The sequence below is a fragment of the Amborella trichopoda genome, chromosome 5 (assembly GCF_054954075.1).
Source record: "Amborella trichopoda isolate Santa Cruz 75 chromosome 5, AtrichopodaSantaCruz75HAP2 v2.0, whole genome shotgun sequence".
Lineage (NCBI taxonomy): Eukaryota > Viridiplantae > Streptophyta > Magnoliopsida > Amborellales > Amborellaceae > Amborella > Amborella trichopoda.
Genome location: NC_142340.1, coordinates 22,777,269 through 22,796,114, shown reverse-complemented (window position 1 = coordinate 22,796,114; position 18,846 = coordinate 22,777,269). Strand labels below are relative to the sequence as shown.

Genomic DNA, 18,846 nt, shown 5'->3' with positions numbered 1-18,846 from the left:
CTACTAAAACCCAAACATTGTTAGTCAACTTGAAATATATATATTGGCTATAGGCCTACATGGGTAGTTATAGGGAGGTCCAAGGTTATTTGTTCTATACTTGGCGGTTGAAAGAAAGGAATCAAGCTTTTAAAGATTCTTGGAAACTATGCTACTCCAGTATTCGAACCAATCAGGATAAAAACCTTACTTTTGAGAAACCTAATAAGTTAAGGAACTAACATTTGAAACCCAATTAAAGATCTCAATATTGAAAAAAACGAAACCTCAATGTTTTAAGAAATGATCCGCCCGGCGCCTAGGCGCCCTCCTAGGTGGCCTAGAGTAAAACATCCCACTTCCAGACCGAGGTAGCCCTACACGGGCGGATGTACTTGGGCGGGCACCCAGGTGGGTGCCCAAGGACATGGCTTTTTTATTTTTTATTTTTTTTAAATACCCAAAAGGAAAATGGGGTAATTTTGAGGTTTAAATATGTTATAGGGGTTATTTTCAACCCCCAAAGTTAAAAGAAAAACCCTCAATCTCTATTTTTTGTGGTTTGAAGAACCTTCTTAAACCTTTTCACTTATTATGAAATATGAGTTGGAAACTATTACTAATACATATCCTATTAAACTTTTAAATTTTGTATGGTTTGAATTTTAAAATTTTAAACAAATTTATTCTCAACATGCGATATGTCATATTTTTGTACATAAAAATATATGTTACAATAATTTCAAATTTAATAAATTCTAAATTGACACAAATATATGTATACATACTATTTTTCGAAACCTTGAGAAATCTACCACACTTGAGAAAATAAAATAAGTCACCCATTTCCAGTAGGATTTCAACCATAATTTTAAGCACAAAGTGTCCAAATGCCTGAAAACCCAGGTCCGCAGACCTCAAAAAGTTCTTCAATTTAAGCTTGGGTCATCCTGAACTGACATCTGGGTGAAAACTGATGCCCCTGTGACGTGGTGTGTCTATTTGTCAAGATCAATCAAATTATGGTGAGAATACCCCCAATATATGGCCTAGCCTGGTGAAGCATTGTAAAGCTCTCTTTGCCTTGTACGGCACAAATATGGCAAGATTTGTGAACAACTAACTGATTTTCCTTCTACAAAAACAACAAATCAGATTTGGACCAAAGAAAGCTTTAATGACTGTTTGACCTTCAAAGATGACAGATGAACTAGTAGATTGAAACTCCAGTAAAAAGAGATAAATGAAGAAAACCCTTCTCTCTCTCTCTCTCTAAGTTTTGAGGTTTATATAGTACCTCCAAAAGGCAGTGATGTATAGAGTACATTTATCGGCCTTAAGGACGTGGGCTCTCTCTTATTGGTTCTCATGGAGGTGGGTGACTGTTAGCGCATCTACAAGTGGCTATCCATTGGCTCACTGAGAGGAAGGTTCAAATAAATGCCCCAAAAAAGTTAACAAAAGACATATGCCTTCTTTTGTCCTAAGACACCTTAGCAAGCTTCAAAAATGGCAACAATTGTTTAGTTTTGTCTATTTTGAATGCATGGGTAATCAGTAGTCATGGTGCATAGATGAAGGTGCCCTACATATATTTTCATGTAGTATTTTACAGAATGCTTATTAGGACCTTGAGTGAATGAACCTTGAACTTGTTTGTATATCATTATCCCTCTCACGTGCCACAATCTTTAAAATGTTATGTCTCCACTAAAACATATCATGTTTAGGGCCACACTTAATATCCTGGTTTCACTGGCTCTCTAGAGAAGGCCAATTTCTCAGAGGAATTGACGTCACCTCCAGACTATGTAGATGAGTTATTATGTACCCTTGCAACTACACCCTAACCTAGACAGACTTATTAAGGACAAAGATCACACTCGTTTATTGGTTGCAGGTCAATGCACCACATATGCAGGGTGAGTTAGGAAGGTTTAATTTCTTCTGACATGATTGTGGTGCTCCTGAGTGCCACACAAGTGACTGGTTCTTCCTTTGAACCTAGCGTTTAGGATCTCCTCATCTACCCAGTAGGGGTTCCCATCACTTTGTGGCTGGGTCTTTGGCAGGCCTCTCAATCCATAGAGATGTTCTTCAAACTTGGTATATATAGATGATTTATGTGATGGATCTGTCAATATATGGTACACGCTCAACTCTTCGTCAGTTGCTTCATATTGTTTAATTGCTTCATATTGCACAACTGCATCATAATGTCCTTTAGACTGTCTAGTATGACATCAGTTAATGTTAGTATTTAATAGCTCGGTGGAGTTGACTCGAGCTTGGCCAAGTTACTTGGCAGTGACAGGGTTCTGAGGCAAGATAGTAGTGTACAAGATCGGGGATGCGGGAGCCTATACATTACTTGGGTAAATACTATACAAAATTGCTTGGATATTGTAGAACTAGGGCAGACTCGCCCGAGTTCTGCAGTACTTAGATGAGTCGCTAAAGTACTCACCTCAGTACTATACTGCAACCGAACATATCACGGGGGTGGAAATCCATTCCCTGTTTTTCATTTTTCTTGAGCATAGGGCCCCAAAACCCCATTATTCCTTTCAAATTTTTAGTATTAGTTAGAATATCACTAGATGACCTATTTGATGCCTTAAATTCAAGAGAAAACCCTTAGATTTCTCACATTTTGTAGATAAAAAATTTGGATAATTTGTTCCATGTTTTAAAAAACTTTGATTTCTTTGAATTTGATGCTCAATCTTTGATGATAATCGAACATTAGGACTGACCTTATGTTTTTTATCCAACTTAGGCTATTTATTATACGAAAAAAGATTACGATTTTATAGTTTCGAAGTGTTTCAAAAAGCGCTATGCAGCACCTAGGCGGTTGGGGGAGTCCAGGCTGCCCAGTGCCTAGGTGGGCACCCAGAACCTGGGCAGCCCAGTAGAAATTTTTTTTTTTGTGTTTTCTCTCTCTAAAATAGCCTTAATGGGTTTTAGGTTTCAAATGAACCTAAAACCCACAATTTTACCCCTTTTGTATTAAAAAAATGACCAAAAATTACCCTCAGGGAGCCACATTTCCGCCCCTGGGCGGCTGCCTAGGCGGGTTCAGGCAGGCACCCAGGGATATCCGCCTCGACGGCCGCCCAGGCGCAGAGCGGTCCGCTTTTTGAAATAGTGGTTTCGAATTTCAGATTTACTATTATTTGAATTTTTCAAAGGCTTGGATCTCCTAGGCCCAAAATGGGAACCCGATTTTGGGGGTTTTGATTGGGGCTCCATGAAACTTTGGTAAGGATTAGAATGCCTCGATTCACACATAGCACGAAGATCATAAAATCGGCCTCAAATTTTATTTTTTATTTGAATAAATAAAAGTGGTTTTTTTACAAATTCAATTATAAATAAATGATATATAATTTTCTTTATATATAAATTTATGGTTTTTTATAGTTTTTATGATTTGTTCTCTTTTCTCTTTTTTTTTTTATTTTCATTTTTTTACATGCCAATAACATAATAAATTTCTTGTTGGGATATCAAATTGAAACCATTAAGAGATGAACAATTTAACACTTTACCCATATCTTCTGCTGTAATTTTGAAATACCTGCAAAAAAACACATGGTCTTGAGTTGAAATAGTTGCAAATGGGCAAAATGTTAAGTGGTTCATCTCTTATGGGTATTTTGATAAAATTCCGTTTTCTTATTCACGTCTTATAAATATTTTGTGGTTTAGTATATTTTTGGTTTTATATGATTTTTCTATTTTTTGGATTTTCACATTTTTGTTAAATTTTTCTTTGTTTTGGCCCCTTTTGGGGCTCCGGCAGGTGTGCACTCAGACTTGCACAAGTTACTTGGCAAGGGCATGGGCCATGTCCGAAGCCCAAGCAGTGTACTTAAACTTTGTTTAGTACTTCTAATCTATCAATAAGACCGTAATTGTGATATTATCTTGGTTCATCCACATCAATCACAAGCATCGCTATTGAGAGTGGCAATATAGTTTCAAAAGTCAGAATTTCACGTGTAGGCCTCTTAAACTAGTGGTACATCTACCACCTTGTTCCTTGGCTATCTTCTTTGCTAGTGGCTTTCAAGGCTATTGACGCTAAATCCATCATGGGTCAAGAAATAACATTTGCTTCTTGGATCTTATGCTGTTGCAACCCCACCCAATGTCAAAATACAGCCACTAGTAATCTAGGATCCTCGTGGCTATTCACTCCCAACTAGCACGAATATCCTCTTAAACTAGTGGTATGTCTACCACCTTGTTCCTTGGCTATCTTCTTTGCTAGTGGCCTTGAAGGCTATTGACCCTGAATACATCATGGATCAAGATATATACATTTGCATCTTAGATTTTATGCTATTGTAACCCTACCAAACATCAAAATGCAACCACTAGTAATCTAGGATCCTCATGCCTTTGCACCCCCTACTAGCACGAATATCCTACCTGACTAGGATCCCCAACCACTAGTAATCTAGATCCTCATGCCTTTTCACCCCCAACTACCATGGATATCCTACCAGACTAGGTTCCCCATCCTTTTGCTGTCTCAACTTGCATGAAAGTATAATCACCAGTACTCTTGGATTCATCAGAATCCAAAATCCAATTCGCATCAATATACTTTTTAATATACAAGGATCACCCATATTGTGGGTTCCATAATCCATGGTACCTATATGATACCTCATCAAATAGGATTTGGTTTACCAAAGTATATGTGTTTTCATGATGTAGATTATCGGTAAATTGATGAAGTTTGCCTACGCGCAAAATATCTGTAGATCGTATCACTTGTATGGCTATCAAGCAATCAACATATATACTCAACATAGATAAGTTATTACCAATGTCAGCATTAATTTTGTATTTCTATCATCTGTATGCGAGAGGAGTTAACCTCTTGCGAGCTCACATCAATAAGTTTTTCATCAATGCAAAAGGCTGCATTGATTTCACATAGTTCAGTGTAATGTTTTGCATTGGCTTATCATAGCCATGATTCTATGAATCACATCAACATCCCTATGGCCTTCATATTAAATGCAAGTGGCAACATTGTCTACGTTAACCACATTTATATCATGTCACTCATACATTGCACAAGGCATGAAAATTCAATAATACCAGCATCAGCTTGACAATATGCATTTCAAACACACTCACCAATGGTAAAACCATTGGATGGCAAAGTAGTTGTCAAGCATGCCATATCGTGGTTACCATAAACATCATAAGCTCATATGTATCGTGTTTTGAAACGAATGTGCTTATGGGTACATCTAGATCCTCCCCTTAAAGATGGAGTCAGGGAACCACATTTAAATAATGCGTATAATATGATAGTCCACTTCATCAAGTATATGTTCCCTTTCTCAAGCGGCAAAAACAACCAAGCTTCACGCATATCCATGACTGTTAAATGTTACCATCCTGCTCAACATGCTGGCAATCAACAAGTCAATGGTTCAATTTATATCATCATCATATCCTACTTTCATGCAATCTTGTTGAAAGAGAATGCCATAGATATAGATATTTTTCTTTATGCGTATTATCCACTACTAGACATGCATCTCTAGTTATTTAGTTCTTAGATTATTGTTTTAGTATTGGGGAACCTCACATCAGTTTGGTACCCCACCATCTAGGTTTGAAACTAATTTTAGGCTTCTTAAGTGCTATAGTGTATACCTAGATTTTGTAAGTCTAGTCATGATTCTCAAATACTCAATTGGCATGACATCTTCCATATGTTGGAAGGAATATCATTACTTCTATTCCAGTAAGGTGTGGTTCTCTTTTATGCAAAACTATTCACTAAAACAATACAATTTGTCATGTTTAATTCGATGTTCATTGAGTTCCATTGCAGCACTAATGTGCTCAGTATTTATGCTATCACCTATATAATGATCCAACCTATGATATATGCATTTATACTTATACACAAATATTTGACATTTGATATTGGTGTCCATAACCTGTATAATGCTTTAGAATTCTACAAAGGATTTTTCTGGATTTATGCTTCAGTCACAGTATATCTGAAGTTCATTCCGTGTTAGATGACCAGATGCTTCCTAAATAGTTGTTTTCGCCTGCTTTTTCATGTGTAGTAAACACATTTGCTTTTGGAGATTTCTGTTGTAATAAATTCTCACATTTCCCATAGACTTTCATGTCATGTTCTTTTTATAGCACTTTTCTTTTTGCAACTTTATGGTCCTTGAGGTCCTTGCGATTTTCCTGCTAGTCTCATAAAATAATCATATACTATAATTGTTTTCAGATCATAACCACTGTGAGACGACATATTCTTCAAGGGGGTCCAAAACGTCTTCCTTTTACTATCCCCCCTCTCATATTTTCAGCCCTAAAGGTATGATCCTTCACCTTTTCGCTCCTACAGTGTTTTAGTATGCTAGTCTATATAAAAATGTTCATGTCAACCTTACGGCAACAACTGGTGCCTCTATTTGCTAGCAAATTTCAAAAATATGCTTAGAGGAGTTCAGCGTCAAAGCCCTAATAGTGTAAATCAAATGAAGACGTGATGTATTTTGTACATCCTATTACATCCTATAAATGTATTACATGGTGCATTTCTGATGGCATGATGCATATTGAGAGTATCGGTAAACTGAACAAAGTTCTTTTGTGGCTCTCGTTACGGTTGTCTTCTGGTTGTGAAAGATGAGCAAAGCCAGTCCTAATGCAAATGTCACCTTTTTGCCAAATTGGAGCTCCAATAGGTCCTAAGCTGTTTTTTCATACAGTAGGATCGTACAATTCATAGCACACAGGTTTTGATTTTCTGTTTGTTATGGTAACCATTGTACCACCTTTCTTCCTTTGGACTAGTTGATGCTTTACTTTATTGTATTTAGTGAACAATAGTTGATTTCATACAAACTGCTTTTCAAAAGGTGAGTTGTTTTGTTGCGTTCCACCTTTGTGTCATCCGATTGACAAGATGAATTGTAAAGTTGCTTTTTAGAAATTTTTCATGGCAAATCAGCATGACTTGGTGAACTTGAGTAGATTTGTTTGATGCAAACTAAATCCCCATAAAGCCCATGGCTTGGCTGTCATGCAAATTGTATAAGTTCTTCTATGCCTTGAATTAAATGCTGCTGTATGTTACAAAAGAAACTGGAAAGACATAATAATCCTTGTATACCGTGCAGCTGGTTCGAGGATTGCAAGGCCAGGAAGGAGATGGAGTTGGAGAAGAAGGGCCTGTGACATCTAAGAAAATTTTCCAGCTTTTGCATCAGGTACAACTTTGTGTTGTGCTTGTGAAGTCAGAGTCGTGCAAAATGTTTGACCATTATAAAGCCATGATGTTTCACAATCTGTTTGCTTTGAACTGATACTTCTTGTACGTATTGACACATGGAATGCATTACAGAGTAGTTTAAGTGTTCATACTGACATGTTCATTTTGTCTCAAGCAATATCAATTATTATTGTTGTCTTTGTGCTGTGGAAGAAGAATGTCCCATTTATCTAGTCTCATGACCTACATCTTTCATATACTTTTGGAACAAAATAGTTTTTATTCCCCCCCTCTCAGGGGCTAAGTTAGCTCAGGGTTTTGGCTCCCCACCCATTCTGTGTTATTATAAAAATGAGTAGTTAATGTATTGCAGCAATAATATATTTCTTCTGTTTTCAGACTATAGAGACATTATCTTCAGTTTCTTCCCCAGAACTGGCATTGAGGTTGTTCCTGCAATGTGCTGAGGTATACATCGTTTTAGACTAAATAATGCACTTTTATCACAATTTTGACTTCACTTTGGATTCCTAACTTCTTGAATTTTCAGGCTGCCAATGATTGTGATCTTGAACCAGTGGCTTATGAATTTTTCACTCAAGCTTTTATTCTTTATGAGGAAGAAGTTGCGGTAATTGACCACATGGCCTAATTTGTTCTTTAATGTACAAAACTTTGGGTTTTACCCTTTGCCACCTATGGAACTCGTTGCTATAGGCTGCCTTAATATTCATTTATACTACAAGTGTTTTGTGCCTTGGGAAGTTTTTAGTGGTCCTTTCTCTCGCAAATTAAAGTGTGATGTATTCTCACGCAGAACATTATAATTTGGTCAGGATTCAAAGGCACAGGTGACTGCAATTCACCTAATTATTGGCACACTTCAGAGGATGACTGTTTTCGGTGTGGAGAACAGGGACACATTGACACATAAGGCTACTGGGGTACTGGACAACTTCTATACTGCAAATTTTCTTTTTTCATATCCATATAACCATTCTTCCTTATCATTTTACATTTCCATGTGAAGTATTCAGCAAAGCTATTGAAGAAGCCAGACCAGTGCAGGGCTGTTTATGCATGTTCACATCTATTTTGGGTTGATGAGCAGGATGGCATCAAAGATGGGGAAAGGTTTGTTGTGATGTGCATGCACACTCCAAAACTGTTGTATTTGTGTGCCCATACATGCATTTGAAATTTTGAATGACATTAGGAGAAAAGATGAATCGGTTTGGAAAGTTTTTATTCTTTTACCATTACTTTCCTGCTTCTCAAGCATCCTACTATCTATTATCTAGGGTTTTGCTCTGCCTGAAGCGTGCACTGCGGATTGCAAATGCTGCTCAACAAATGGCCAATGTAATGCGAGGGAGTGGTGGGCCTGTCACACTGTTTGTTGAGATACTGAACAAGTAAGCATGTTATGCATGAAGAATGCGTGAGGTCTCTCTTTCTGTTCTCTGCCTTACACTAAATGCATGGAATGCATGGGGTCTCTCTTTCTGTTCTCTGCATCTCTCTCTACATGCATGAAGAACGCATGGGGTCACTCTCTCTCTCTCTCTCTCACACACACACACACTCAGATTTAGAAACAGAGCTTTAGATAATTGCTGCGGATCCCGTTAGTCATTGTAGTTTGTGGCATGAGTACAGGTACCTCTATTTCTTCGAAAAGGGAAACCCCCATATCACCAGCAATATAATCCAGGGGCTGATTGAGTTGATCGCAACGGAGATGCAAAGTGATAGCTCGACCCACGATCCTCTGGCCGATGCATTTCTTGCAAGCACAATGCGATATATCCAGTTCCAAAAGCAAAAAGGCGGTCTAATGGGTGAAAAATACGAGCCCATCAAAGTGTGAGAGGTCTCTGATCATTTATTTTTGCTTGAGCCTGTTTGCCACCTTTGCTCGCTGTTCAGAAGTGAAGTGGTTCTTCATCTGATATGTACATGTCATTGCTTGCCATAGATCTTCTGAACATTGTAATTATAGGAATGTGTGAAGCTTCTTTGGCTTCAAGTTGAGTTCCAAAAAGAATGCAAGCATTGTTTTCAAGTGGCTGTTGCCAATTTGGTTTCCATCGTTTGCTCTTCATTGGGGAACGGTGGGAGATTTAAGTACTTGCCCAGGAAAGAATTCCAATTTCATATTCAAGGTGAATGATTTTCTGGACCTCGTTATTAGTTTCTTCTAAGTACACAGGGCTGGCAACAGGCTGGGTCAGCCTTGGCCCTAGCCCAGCCCTTGTTCCCATAGGGCTGGTACAAGCCTGGCCTTAGACCTGTTAGGGCTGTGCTGGGCTCGGCCAAATAAAATTAATAAAAAAAAAATAAAAATGGAGTGGGGCTGTGCCGACTCTGCTGTGGTCCTGGCCTTATCCTCGGGCCACACTTTGCACCTAAGCGTTTTAGGGCTGGGCTGCCTGGCCCATTACATGGTTCCCAAGTATATAACCCTGGTTAGTTGCGCTTGATACAAAACGATGCAAAACGTGCTTAACGACCTTTTGTGACCTTTTTAACTGCCAAGTATTTATGAGACAGGCACGGTATTGGGTACGTAAAACAAAATGTATTGATTAGTTGCAAAGCCCTTTGCCAATGGGCTGGGTTTGGGCTAGGCCAGCCTTGGCTCTCGCCTTGTCCGTGTTAGGGTCAGGCCCGGCCAAAGACATGAAAAAAAAAAAAAAGGCTGGGCCGTTGATGTGAAAGGAGTTTAGGAAATTAAACCATATTATTTTGATTTTAAAATGCGGGCGGTTGTAAATCAAGCAAAGGGCGAGAAAAAACACTCTTCTTCATTTCTCAGGAAAAAAGCTCTTTCCAAAAAATACGAAATCAATTTTCCTTTCAAAGTAAGATCCTCTTAAGCAAAAAAAACCCAAACGGAATCGTCCTTCAACTCACGTTAACCTCATCAATCCCCTTCCATTAAGGCTTATCACCAATAACTACCTAAAAAAAAGAGACTTATCACTAATAGATGGTCATCTAAAGCATGGGATTCCTCTTTCTTAACAACTAAAAAACTAAAACCAAATACATGAAGGGAAAAAGATATAAATCCCCTTCTCTAAAACTATAATCTCAAATAAGCCCTTGATCCTATAAATACCTTATGGAACCCTCAAGTTAAATGAATCAAGCCTTTAATCATCTCCTTAGCTTTTTCTATTATCTAAATTACAGAATTTACCTTTCTTTTTGTTTCTTAATCACCATGTTTTTTAAATCTCAGCAAAGTTCTCCTAGTTCTCTTTCTTCTTACCTGTGAACTTCTTTCTCCCTCTGTCTCTAGCAACCTTCTTTGAATACTTATCTCTCTCTCATCTTGTGAACCTCACGAATAAATCAAAAGAGGCATCTTAAACTTGTGTGGTTATTAGAAAGAAGAAGAATAGTAATTCTGTAACTTGGATGATAAAAAAGATAAGGAGGTGGGTTAAAACGTCCTTTTTGATTTAACTTGGTGGGTTTCATGGGCTTTCTATTGGGCTAGGCGGTTATTTGAGATAATAATTTTAGAAAAAGGAGTATATCTCTTTTTACCATAAATAAACTCCTAGCCACCTAAAGGTAAAGAGCCATGTTGACCTCCATCTTATCCAACACATTACATCAAATTTCTCTTTTGCCCTCACATTATAAATTCCTCAATTTTAACCTTAACAATCATTTAAAAAATAAATAAACAAGTCCAACCACACCCTTAAAATTCCTATAAAATAAAGTATAACAAATAAAATGAAATAAAATTCAATTTAGCCTTATTCCTTATGTCCTGGACGTGGTTTGCATCATACTTCACAGGTTGGAAAAGAACTCGCCATCGAGTTTTTGCTATTGCATCATTATCTTCCTTTAGTTGATGGTGAAGCCCTACATCTCCACACAATTGTTCTTTGTAGGGCATGAGGCTGAACAATTGGGATGCACCTTCATTGGTCATCCATTTGGCATATACTGTGGGTAGAACATTGCTAACTGAGAGTTCGAAGTCGAATGACTCGCTAAACAAAAAGCATCACTTCGTGGCGAAGGAGTTTTACTTTGCATTAGGGTAGTATTCTCCCAAGTGAAACCCCAATCCACCGTAGAAGAGCACCACTTTCATAAGGTCCTTTTGCTCTAAATATGATACCACTTGCTTACATGTAATTGAACCTCTGTGGCCAGTTCTCTTAAAACCCATTAAGTCATTACTTTTTATATCACCGTTAGAATGCACAATAAGAAGGGAAGTCACCGAAATTAGGCCAAAATCATGTTCCAACTTTAGCATCCCTGCATAAATTGCTTCCCATAAATAAGCCCATTGAGGTAATTAGAACTGCAAGTGTTTGCTTATTGGAATCAAACCCGGTTTTGCACATTTTTGTTGAAGCTTTAGCCAAACGAAAAACTTCAACTTCTCTAAGACTTTCGAGAGAAACAAGAAGAGCCTTAACAGACCATGAAAGGCTTGTAACGTTGTTTGCACTAAAGGGACCTACTCTAAAACAAATTTGGCTAATAGCAATGACCGTTAGGCAACCTTCCCAAAGAAGTACTATGGTTTCAAACCAGCACCAAGAACAATGGTCACCTGCATGAATAAAAACAAAGTCATCAAGTAGAGCAACTACGTATTCTTGTAAAAAAAATCAACAAGGGTATTCTCAAAAAAATCAACAAGGGTATTCTCATAATACAGGGCCTCCTCAATTTTATCCAGAGATTTGTTTCTTCTCTCGCATGTGTACCCTCCTGTAGAGAGCATTAATCGAGCCTAGCTAGTAATGCTGCAACATAGGGTTGAACAAAATTGATTGTCATCCAGCACTAAAACTGCAAGCATATGGATTGGAATGAGGGACACCAATGACCAAATTAAGCCATTCCCAATAGGCAGGAAAATACAACTTCAACATCGATTTGAGTGAACGTCTTTATTGCAAAGAAGAAAGGAACGTGTCGACAACTAAAGGTCGGGTGAGGAAGGCAGGTTGATTTCAAGTATTGCTAATGTAAATGGATTGCCTTCCTTTAACGAGGAGACAATAGTGCCAATCATCAATACATTCATCCAACAAATTATTGTCTTAGCATATTTTAGTAACCCTTAGTTCCACACACTATGATGTTGCTGGATCCACACTTCAAAGTTGCTATATTAATTATGGGATGATTCCAATAAATAACCAAACCATTCAAATTCATCATAACCATTTCACATGTCATGATTAGGCTTTTTTTGAAACAGACAACCAACCACAACTCTCCATACTCATACCATCATTCTCATCACCTCTATTAGACAAATCCATTGCGCATACACAATTATTACCATCTGCACCAACATTAACATCATCATCTACATTTTGAATGTCAACAACTTTTTCTTTATAAGCACTCGGATGGAGAATTGAGCCACACCTCCTCATTGAAAGATTCAAGTGGAGTCTCCTCACTCAATGGCAACAAAGATAGTTGATGTTTGACCAGTATTACTTTGCTTTTAATCAGAAACAACTACCTCTATTTTATCGTCCAATCTGATTGTTGGTTGTTCTTCCTTGTTCACCAAGAATGAATACTTGTAAATTCAATATTGTCTTCAACAAAAATAAACTCAAAAAGTTAAATTTTCCATTTGTTTGATACAATGCTGAATTTATTCAATATTAGTTTTAGAATTATATATCTTTCGATCAGTAAAAATATCACATATATCTCCAATTATGTCTCCTTTTTTTAGTAGGTTGATCAATAAATATGTCTATTTCTTTCTTATTAGATTTAGGGTTTTTCGTATCTTTCAATGCATCAACCTTTATAGTGACAAACTTAGGATTTTTTTTCTTATCAAGAATCACCTACCTTTGTCTATATAGCTGTGTGTTGCTCATGCCACAATTTTTGTAGGAACGACAACTCCTCAGGTTGGAGGTGTCGGTCTTCTAGCTTGAGATGATCCTTCTCTAAGGGTGGATCTGTATGTAGTAAAATCCTTCTTTGCTCATATCTAAACTTACTTCGGTTCTCCAAGTAAACTCCTTATTTGCTTATGTCTATATTTATTTTGGTACTCCTACGCCAATCACATCGGTTTTGGGGTAGTCGGTTACCCAACTATTATTTGCATTCATGCTTCCGTCAATGCCGTCGTACATCGCACCTATAAGTGTGATTAAGCATAACATCAAGCCGTACCCACTCAAACACATGCTCTGATTGATATTGATCTCTACAAAAACTCACACAATATAGATCTAATACCATAGATCTCATCTTTTTTCGATGTGTCGTTTTGCAATCTTTCTTTTGCCACAACATTTTAACCATTCCATCAAGTTGTCGATTTTTTCATATACTTGATCCATATCGGCATGGCTATGGTGGCGACCTTCGGAATTGGCCATTGTAGTCAGTAATCGTCTTCAACCAACTCTGATACCAAATGATACGAAAGGAGTCCAAGAAATTAAATTCGACCTTTTGATATCAGAATAAACAAGAACTCAACAACAATAGAGGAAACGTAAGACTGTAAATCAAATCAAGGATGAGAAGAAGCACTCTCTTCTTTCTTTCTCAGGAAAAAAAAATAAAACTCTTAGAAAAAATACTAAGTCTATTTTCTTACGAAATCTCTTTTAAGTAATAAAAGACCTAAAAGAAAAACTCTCTACCCCCCATGTTTCTCTCGCTATATTTGTTCCCTCTCGTAAGTCTCCATCATACCCAACACGTTGCATCAAACTTCCCTTTTGCCCCTCATATTATAAATCCCTCAATTTAAACCCTAATAATTATAAAATAATAAATACACAAGTCTAACCACCTTTTAAAATTCCTATAAAATAAAGGAAAAATTACAAAAATATCTATTATATTATTCGTTATTATGAAACTACCTGAAACTTTAAGTTATTACCCACATGTCCGGTTTTTCAACTTTATAACATTTTTTTTATTTTAAAAAAGACAAAACTACCCATTTTCAGTTTTTGAATAAACAATTTTTTTTTTAATTTTTGGTTTTGTAAAAACCAAAATTTTTTAAATTTTAGTTTTTGAAAAGCCGAATTTCACTGTTTGCAGACTCGGCCTATGTATCAAATTTTTATCAATATTATCTATGCCCAATTATTAAAACTTGGGCTTGAAGTGGCCTTTTGGTTTTTATGCATGCCTCTACACTTTCACGTCAGGGGTCTGAATTCCCCCATATGCAATCTAATTTTTTCAATAAAAATTGAATGTTTTTTATTTTATTAAAAAACAAAAAGAAAAAAGCCCAAGGGCATATACTTTTACCAATATACTATTCGAGTAATAGCGATAAAAGTAGATATCATATTATATATGGACTTTATTTTATTATTATTATTTTTATGTTTTTTAATATGCCAAGTTACAAGCTATAAAATTTGGTTTTTCAAAAACCGAAAGTAGGTAGCTTTGTCTTTTTTTTTTATATAAAAAAAAGTGTTAGGAAGTCGACAAAACGGAAGTTTGAGTAATACCAGAAATTTTCAGGTATTTTCATTATAACGAGAAATATAACGAATATTTACGAAATTTTCTCTAAAATAAAATATAACAAATAAAATGAAATAAAATTCTATTTAGTCTTTCCCCAATGTCCTGCGATTAGCATCTACCGGGACAAACTAGGCTAGCACTGGCCCTTGCCTGGCCTTCAGGCCTCAGTCTCGGACCCTAAAGTTATGCATCCACCTTATGCATCCCTTTTTAGGTTGGAGATAGACGTAGAGGGCTACCCACTCACTTGCCTAGCTACTCGCCGGATGGAACCCTAGCGATGCATTCACCATTTTCTAGCTACTCGCCGGGTGAAATCCTAGCGATGCATTCACCATTTTAGGGGAGATGGGTTGATAAGTACTCCTTGACAAATAACCAATCGCTCCCTGCCCAACACCAACAAAAACCCCCCAACCCACCCACCCCGCCTTTCAAAACTCAAAAAATAAACCTTTTTTTTTTTTTTTTTTGTCTTTTGAAAATTATCGCTAATATACCCAAATTTTAATAACATTGAAAAAAAAGATCCCAATTTTCTAAAACCTTGCCCACACCTTTTTCTCCCATTTCGTCTTTTTTTTTGGACGAAATTACCCTTTATGGTAGAAAGACTACCATAATACATTATCATCTTTACGGTAATATAAATGCTGTTATACATTGCACGATAAAGAGAGTACCGTAATAGCTTATGTTTCAATTACGGTATTCTTAATACCGTAATTCTTTCAGATTTTATTATGGCAATCGTATTACCGTGATTGTCCAAAACCTTATTCTCTCATTACGGCGGTATGTGAATCCTAGAAAGGCTGATTACCGTAATTCAAAAAATATCTTTTATGGTAATTTAATTACCGTATTGTATTAATTGAAAATTACGATACACGAAGTCTTGTAACGTATTCTAAAAGTTATATGGTAATCATATTACCGTTAATATTTCCTGCATTTTTTTTGGGTATTTTTTATAAAACCCTATTTTGACGATTTGTTTAGCACTTTTATCCATTTTTTCTCTCTCATCCATTTTCTATCTCTCTCATTTATTTTCTTTCATATCATCTATTATTTATCAATCTTTCAACGAGGTCTATGAGAGCATCAAATATACACATCAACATTGATTTATAGGTATGTCATGAAAATATTATGTTGTTTTTTAGCATCTAAAAAAATTATTATGTTGTTTTTTATAGTACTTGGTGTAATTTGGCTAAAATATTGCGTAATAAGTTTTAAATTTATTTATATTATTACATAAATAAGTTTTAGATTTATTTAATGGTTGGCCATCAAAATAATGTTTTTTTTATAATAGTTGATGCAGTTGGGTTGGCCATTGTAATTTTTTTTATTTTATATTATGGAATCTTTTTGCAATCTAATCCCTCATGCAACCTTCTCATTATTTGAATGTATTATGAACTTATAAATATTTTATATATGTTTCCATCTGAAATTTCTATGCAGTGATTCAGCTTGTACGCAACCTCCTCATCCATATGAAATTTTCATTTCATCTATTATTTATCAATCTTTCAACGAAGTCTATGAGAGCATCAAATATACACATCAACATTGATTTATAGGTATGTCATGAAAATATTATGTTGTTTTTTAACATCTAAAAAAAGTATTATGTTGTTTTTCTATAGTACTTGATGTAATTTGATTAAAATATTACGTAATAGGTTTTAGATTTATTTATATTGTTGTATAAATAAGTTTTAGATTTATTTAATGGTTGGCCATCAAAATAATGTTTTTTTTATAACAGTTGATGTAGTTGGGTTGGCCATTGTATTTTTTTTTTTTTTTATATTATGGAATCTTTTTGCAATCGAATCCCTCATGCAACCTCCTCATTAACCTCATTATTTGTATGTATTATGAACTTCTTATAAATATTTTATATATGTTTCCATATGAAATTTCTATACAGTGATGCAGCTTGTACGCAACAATAATGTGTGATAACAGAGTGAAAATCATTTTACATTTTGGTGGTTTTTTCAAGAGGAAACCTAATGATGGAAGCATTTTCTATGATGTTAGGGATGTAAAGGTTATATTTTTTAAGGGGATCCTAACATTTGAACAAGTCAATGATCACTTGTCAAAAGTATCAAATTATGCCCCAAGTAGCATGACTATTAGGTATATTGACCTAGGGTTATCAAGTAACAATAATATAATACGTATTGATGATGATGACAACATTGCTAATATGATGGAAGGGTCTTCTCCCATCGCTATATACTTATCAAATAGACCTATTGAGTTTGACTGCACTGAATATCGACCACCAACAATGCTCAATAATAGTTCATTTGATTGCACTGAATATCGACCACCAACAATGCCCGATAATGGTCCATCAAGGTTGGCCATACCATGAAAATCATTAATTTTCTTATTTGTCAATTTTTTGTTATGGGTACGGATAATTCTGGCTTGTCTTGAATTTTTTTATATACAACATTTCCGTTGCTGGCATAGGTGTAGAAGATGAGCATGATTTAGAAATCAAGCGGCATATCGTCGACGTTAATCTGATAAAAAGCCCCCTAAGGATTAATCATTACGAAGTTGAACTTCTAGAGGGTCAGGATTTTGATGATGTACAGGCATGCCGTAATCACCTTATTGATTACCTATATCACAAAACTTCAATATGAAATTTATAAAAAGCGAGGTGAAACATGTATGGGCAGGGTGTGCTGTAGATAGGTGTTCATGGCAAGTGTGTTGTTGGAGGGTTAATACAACAAACTTCTTCTTAATGGAGAAGTTTGTACACGTGCACTCATGTACTAACGGTATAGGTAGGGTTCATCAGCCATTTGCTCGAAGCCACTGGATGACGAGCAAGATTAAAGACCGGTTGAATGATATGCCCAATTTTACACCTAAAAATGTGGTTAATGATATACAACGTGCTCACAGTATCATGTTATCTTACCAACAAGCATGACGCGGCAAAAATGTTGCACAACAAATAAATGAGAGTTCTCATATGAAGTCATACAAGGATCTCGCTAAATATCTTCATAAAATCCTAATCACTAACCCTGAGACCTTAACAATTATTCGAATAGATGATCATGATAGGTTTTAGCACGTGTTTATAGGCAATCATCCATGTTTGTATGATTTTCTGTTTCGTTGTAGGCCGCTAATGGGATTAGACGAGACATTTTTGAAGGGAAGATACAAAGGGATATTATTAGCTGCAGTTGGGGCAGATGCGAATGAAAATATATTTCGTATAACATATGCAGTGGTTGAGGGTGAAAAAACACCAATTTGGACTTGGTTCCTAAAGCTTCTGAATGAGCAATTTTGCGAGAGGCTTGATTTGTCAGCATTGACTATTGTCTCAGATCGTCAGAAAGGGTTATAAGCTGCAATTGAAACAGTATTTTTAATCAGTGAATAAGGCTATTGTATGAAACACCTTGCTGATAACTTCAAAAAGGCCTATAGAAATTCGGCGCTCACAAAGCTTTATTGGAAAGTTGCATGTGCATTGACTATATCAAGCTTCGATGAGTTGGCAAAGATTAAGAGTGTAAATGCTGAGGCCTATGACTAAATCATATTACAACATCCAAATATTGGGAAAACGCATATTTTCAATGGTGTAGATACAATCATCTGACATCAAATATCTCTGAGTCATTTAACCGTTAGATATTACAAGCTCGGGAGAAGCCCCTTATTAAACTCCTTGAATGCCTAAGGGTTAAGCTCATAGGAGAATTTTCAAAAAAGATAGCCATGTCCCTAGAATGGAGCGACGTGCTTACACCAAAGGACCAAAAAGAATTAGACCTGAGGAGGGATAAGTCCAGATTCTTTCATACAGTAGTCACATGGGCACATGATGGTATATATGAGATCAATGCAGATAAGAAATATGTTGTTAATCTGTCGGGTGTGATAGGTTAGTAGGTTGCCGTGCAGTTATCCAATCGCCGTTATAGATTATAGGCATGAAGATGTTACAAACTTTTGCGGTGTTTATTTCACAGTTTAAATGTACCCTA

At 36.2% G+C, this 18,846-nt stretch overlaps 1 protein-coding gene across 4 annotated transcripts in view; it reads left to right on the top strand.

The window, feature by feature from the left end:
• VPS35B (VPS35 homolog B) overlaps nucleotides 1-9,320 on the top strand; it is a 34,891-nt gene extending 25,571 nt beyond the window's left edge. For 2 of the 4 annotated variants that reach the window (XR_016056085.1, XR_016056084.1), the window contains exons 15-22: nucleotides 6,266-6,355; nucleotides 7,164-7,253; nucleotides 7,655-7,723; nucleotides 7,806-7,886; nucleotides 8,073-8,199; nucleotides 8,286-8,389; nucleotides 8,557-8,670; nucleotides 8,915-9,320. Coding sequence is in view for 2 of the 4 variants with exons in the window: in XM_006854910.4 (XP_006854972.1) it covers nucleotides 6,266-6,355; nucleotides 7,164-7,253; nucleotides 7,655-7,723; nucleotides 7,806-7,886; nucleotides 8,092-8,199; nucleotides 8,286-8,389; nucleotides 8,557-8,670; nucleotides 8,915-9,125 (867 nt within the window). In the remaining 2 variants the exon portion in view is untranslated. The remainder of the gene's footprint in view (nucleotides 1-6,265; nucleotides 6,356-7,163; nucleotides 7,254-7,654; nucleotides 7,724-7,805; nucleotides 7,887-8,072; nucleotides 8,200-8,285; nucleotides 8,390-8,556; nucleotides 8,671-8,914) is intronic. The other 2 variants (XM_006854910.4, XM_020673898.2) reach the window with 1 other exon arrangement.
• The last annotated feature ends 9,526 nt before the right edge of the window (nucleotides 9,321-18,846 follow it).